This window comes from Nematolebias whitei, chromosome 20 (assembly GCF_014905685.2).
Source record: "Nematolebias whitei isolate Nwh7 chromosome 20, NemWhi1, whole genome shotgun sequence".
Lineage (NCBI taxonomy): Eukaryota > Metazoa > Chordata > Actinopteri > Cyprinodontiformes > Rivulidae > Nematolebias > Nematolebias whitei.
The window spans coordinates 7760541-7764443 of record NC_056517.1 but is presented as its reverse complement, the minus strand read 5'-3'; the positions used below and the strand labels follow the sequence as shown (position 1 = coordinate 7764443).

The 3903-nt window shown below is 43.4% G+C and overlaps 1 protein-coding gene across 1 annotated transcript in view; it reads right to left on the bottom strand.

Moving 5' to 3' along the window:
- znf438 (zinc finger protein 438) overlaps positions 1–2839 on the bottom strand; it is a 5280-nt gene extending 2441 nt beyond the window's left edge. The window contains exon 1 of the mRNA XM_037693882.1: positions 1140–2839. Coding sequence (XP_037549810.1) covers positions 1140–2836 — 1697 coding nt within the window. The 5' untranslated portion in view covers positions 2837–2839. The remainder of the gene's footprint in view (positions 1–1139) is intronic.
- Positions 2840–3903: the final 1064 nt, after the last annotated feature.

Below are 3903 nucleotides of genomic sequence, written 5' to 3'. Positions count from 1 at the left end.
AAAAAAAAAAAAAAAAAAAAAAAAAAAAAAAAAAAAAGAAAAAAAATCTAGAAACGTTTCGTCTCTCATCCGAGAGACTTCCTCAGTCTGAGGTGCCGTTTTCAGCTCAGTCTCTTAAATAGCACCTTCTCAGGGTGGATCAACCAGTTTTGTTGCTGACAACCAAAACCAACTGATCACATGCTCAAGAAGGACCATCAGCCTAACAATGGGTCATTAGCACACTGATGGCTGTTTACTACTCACAGAGGGCTGAGTGATACCAGCAATCACAGCATTGTAAGAGGGGGACAGTTGAACCCGGAGGCCTCCACCCCTGTTTAACGATGGACGGTTTCTTTTCACAAAGATGGCCTCCTTTACTCCTCTCTCAAACCATCGTTCCTCTCTGTCCAGGATGTGAACATCTTCATCCTTGAAAGAGTGACCGCTGGCCTGGAGATGAGTGTAGACCACCCTGAGAAGGTGCTATTTAAGAGACTGAGCTGAAAACAGCACCTCAGACTGAGGAAGTCTCTTGGATGAGAGACGAAACGTTTCTAGATTTTTTTGCTTTGTTTTGTTTTTTGTTGTTGTTTTTTTTTAATGTCCAGAGGACCAGATTGAACTTTTTTGGATTTTTCTACCTGGATTATTGAGCATGCATCAGGAAAATCAATAATGGTTGACATTTTATTTTAACTTGTTAAAAAAATCGTACACATCTTTTATGATTGTCCACTGTTGTCATCACTCTTTGTTAAAAATTCAGGTCTCTCTTGTAAATGAGTCCCTGAGGCTCAATGGGATTAACCTGTATAAATAAAGGTTGAATGAAAAAATAATGATGATATCGGAACGGTATCGGCCAATATCCAGATTTAGGCATCGGGATCGGATCGGAAGTAAAATAAAAAGTGGATCGGCGCATCCCTAGTTTTAATTTTTTTTTTACAAATAAAAACCTGAAACGTAGCATTTGTCCCTTTTCCTCTGATACCGCTAACTAAAATCTAGCACAAGTTCGCATTTGTAATGTGACAAATTATGGAAACATTTTAAAGGTATGACTATTTTCTCAAGACACTGTGGAGAATTTTGCATAGAATCGAATACATTGCATTAACCATTTTATTAGCTATCTGTATCAATAATCTCACCCCTCCACTGACATGTCGTCCTCATGACGACTGACTGATGGTTCCACAGTCAGCAGCACTTTGTGGACTTCTCTCAGATGACGGAAGTATACTCCCACATATCCAAAAGCTTTTTCGCAGAACTCACAACACAGAGACCGACGTGGCCGTACCTCAGAGTGATGAAGCTTCATGTGGGTGCTCAAGCTACCTCTGTGTGCGTACTCCTTGCGGCACAGAGGGCAAATGTAAGGTCGACTACTAGTGTGGGCGTTAACATGATTCTGGAGGTGATGCTTAAATTGGAAACCGCGGCTACAAATAAAGCAGCGATGGAGGGGACGGCTTCCTATAAAAATTTTAGGTTGGGAGATACCTCTCAGTTGCAGAGTTACTGGGGTTGGTTGGGGAGGACAGCAGTCTAGAGTTTTTGCTGTAGTACCAATGGGTAGTTGATGGCCAAGTATGAGTTCTTTTTCTTGACTATCTTGTGTAATGGAAGGCAAACTAACAAGCTGGGGAACTGTCTCCATAACCAACATTGGCTTGGGCCGAATGCTCCGATATTTCTTGGAAATATCAACTTCCTTTTGTTTGAAGCCTGGAATAACTGCTGGCAGTTTGTCTGGGACCCTCCTACGGAAAAAAGACAAAGATCTTTTCTTTCGGGCCTCAAAAGCCAAGATGTCTTCCATTGTCTTTCTCTTCCTTCCTCTCTTCTTGCCAGGCGGTTTTTGGAGGCTAACAACTGTAGTCTTTGCCTGTGGCTGTTGAACAGAGTTTAACACCTGGTTTTCATCAAGGACATTAGCATTATCTATGTTCTTGGATGTAGTATCGAAGGAGCTGGAAAGTCTTGCCTGCCCACTGAAGACTTTTCTTCCCGGGGATAAATTGCTGAGCTTTGTAGCTGGGATCAGTGTGCTCTTCATTTTAGAGTAGGGCAGAATAGGCAGTTTACCTTTAGGCGGTGAAGGGATAATTTGGACTGCTTTACTAAAGATGGCTGGAGACAAAACAGTAATACTGCTTTGGGGCTGAACTGCAGCTGCCTTCGACTGGCAGAGTTGTACTGTGGTCTTACTTTCATCAGGGGATTTTCCTGTGGAGCTTGAAGGAGCTGCAGAGGGGTACTGAAGATTCTGAATGAGGCCAGTTGTGGCAGGTGGTTCAGAGCCATGTGAAGTTCTGTCCAGTTTAGAACATGGATAAAGAAGAGCATTATCTGGTAGCAGTGCAGTGACAGAAATGTCAGGGGAAGTTGGGTCGATAAGAATGACATTTTCTGAAGGCTCCTCTTTTGGCACTAAGGCTCCACTCACCACAGGCTTAGTCTGCGTCATTACAGAAACAGTAGAGGTTGTATTCACACTGGCAGCTAGTGGATGAGATTGGACTTTTTCTGAGGTCTTTTTACTCCTCACTGACTGATACCGGGGAATGGGTAATTTGAGGTTCTTCTGAATTGACTGAGTTTGATGCTGTGATGTCTGAGAAGACGCAGGAGGAGGAAGGGCCACCAGGGAGAATGTACCATCTTGACCTGCTATTTGCATTAATGCATAGTTTTGGGCAGGTACAAGAATGGACTTAGGGCTGGAGGCGGTGGGAGCCTCAGATGGGACAGACAATGACTGGCAGGAAAGGGCTGCAGGAGAAGGGGTGGGCACCACAGCTGGGGCCTTAGGAGCAATGCTCCGGAACTGAAGGCTCTTCATCTGATAGGTGGAGCTGTGCCAACTGAAACACAAACACAAAAAACAATTTCTATTAGATATACGAAGAATGCCCAGCATTTCCAGTTCTAAATCACCCTAGCCAAAACAGTTTCTTCCCAGCTACTATCGGACTGGTGGCACCAGACATTAAATAGGGGACACTACTTTAAGTTATAAAAGTAAGTTATCATTACATCATTATGCTTTACTGCAAACACAGTCTGTTTAATTAACATAATTAAAAGCAATACTTGTAATAGTCAAAGTCTGGTCTGAAGGGGCCATGATTGCTGTGAACTCTCCGAACAAGGTCTTTATTTTTGAAATTGTTCCATTTTGCAAATCAAGCTAGACAGAGGAAAATATGTCAAGTCAAAAATGCACACATTTGCACAAATGTTATAAGCTGTCCTTTTATCAACACATCTATGATCCCACACAGCATATTTTCTGTGCCCCAGGCTAACAACAGACCACCCCCCTTAATATGTGCTCAGTGTGCTGCTATTTTACATGCTGAGGGTCTGCAGGGGATCATCATGTCCACATCATCTGAACCACCTCAACCAGCATCTTTCAATGTGTAGGAGCAGCGGCTCTACTCTGAGTCTCTCCCAGATAACTGAACTTCTCACCTTCTCTCTAAGGGAGAGTCTAGCTACCATGTGGAGGAAACTCATTTCAACCACCTGTATCCACGGTCTCATTCTTTCGGTCACTACCCAGAGTTCATGACCATAGGTGAGGGGAGGAACAAAGATCGGCCAGAAAACAGAGAGATTTGCCTTACAGCTCAGCTCCCTCTTCACCACAACAGACCGGCACAGAGTTCAGAATACTGCAGAAGCCATACTGATCTGTCTGTCCATCTCCCGCTCCATTCTTCCCTCACTTGAGAACAAAACCCCAAGATATGTGAACTCTTCCACTTGAGGCAAAACCTCACTCCAAACCCAGAGGGGAAAATCCAACCTTTTCCGACAGACACTGAAACAATAAGCAACAAAAGGAGCAGGAATCTGGGGGTGTCAGAAGTTTTTTCTTAATACAAAAGTTTCGTTTTTTAA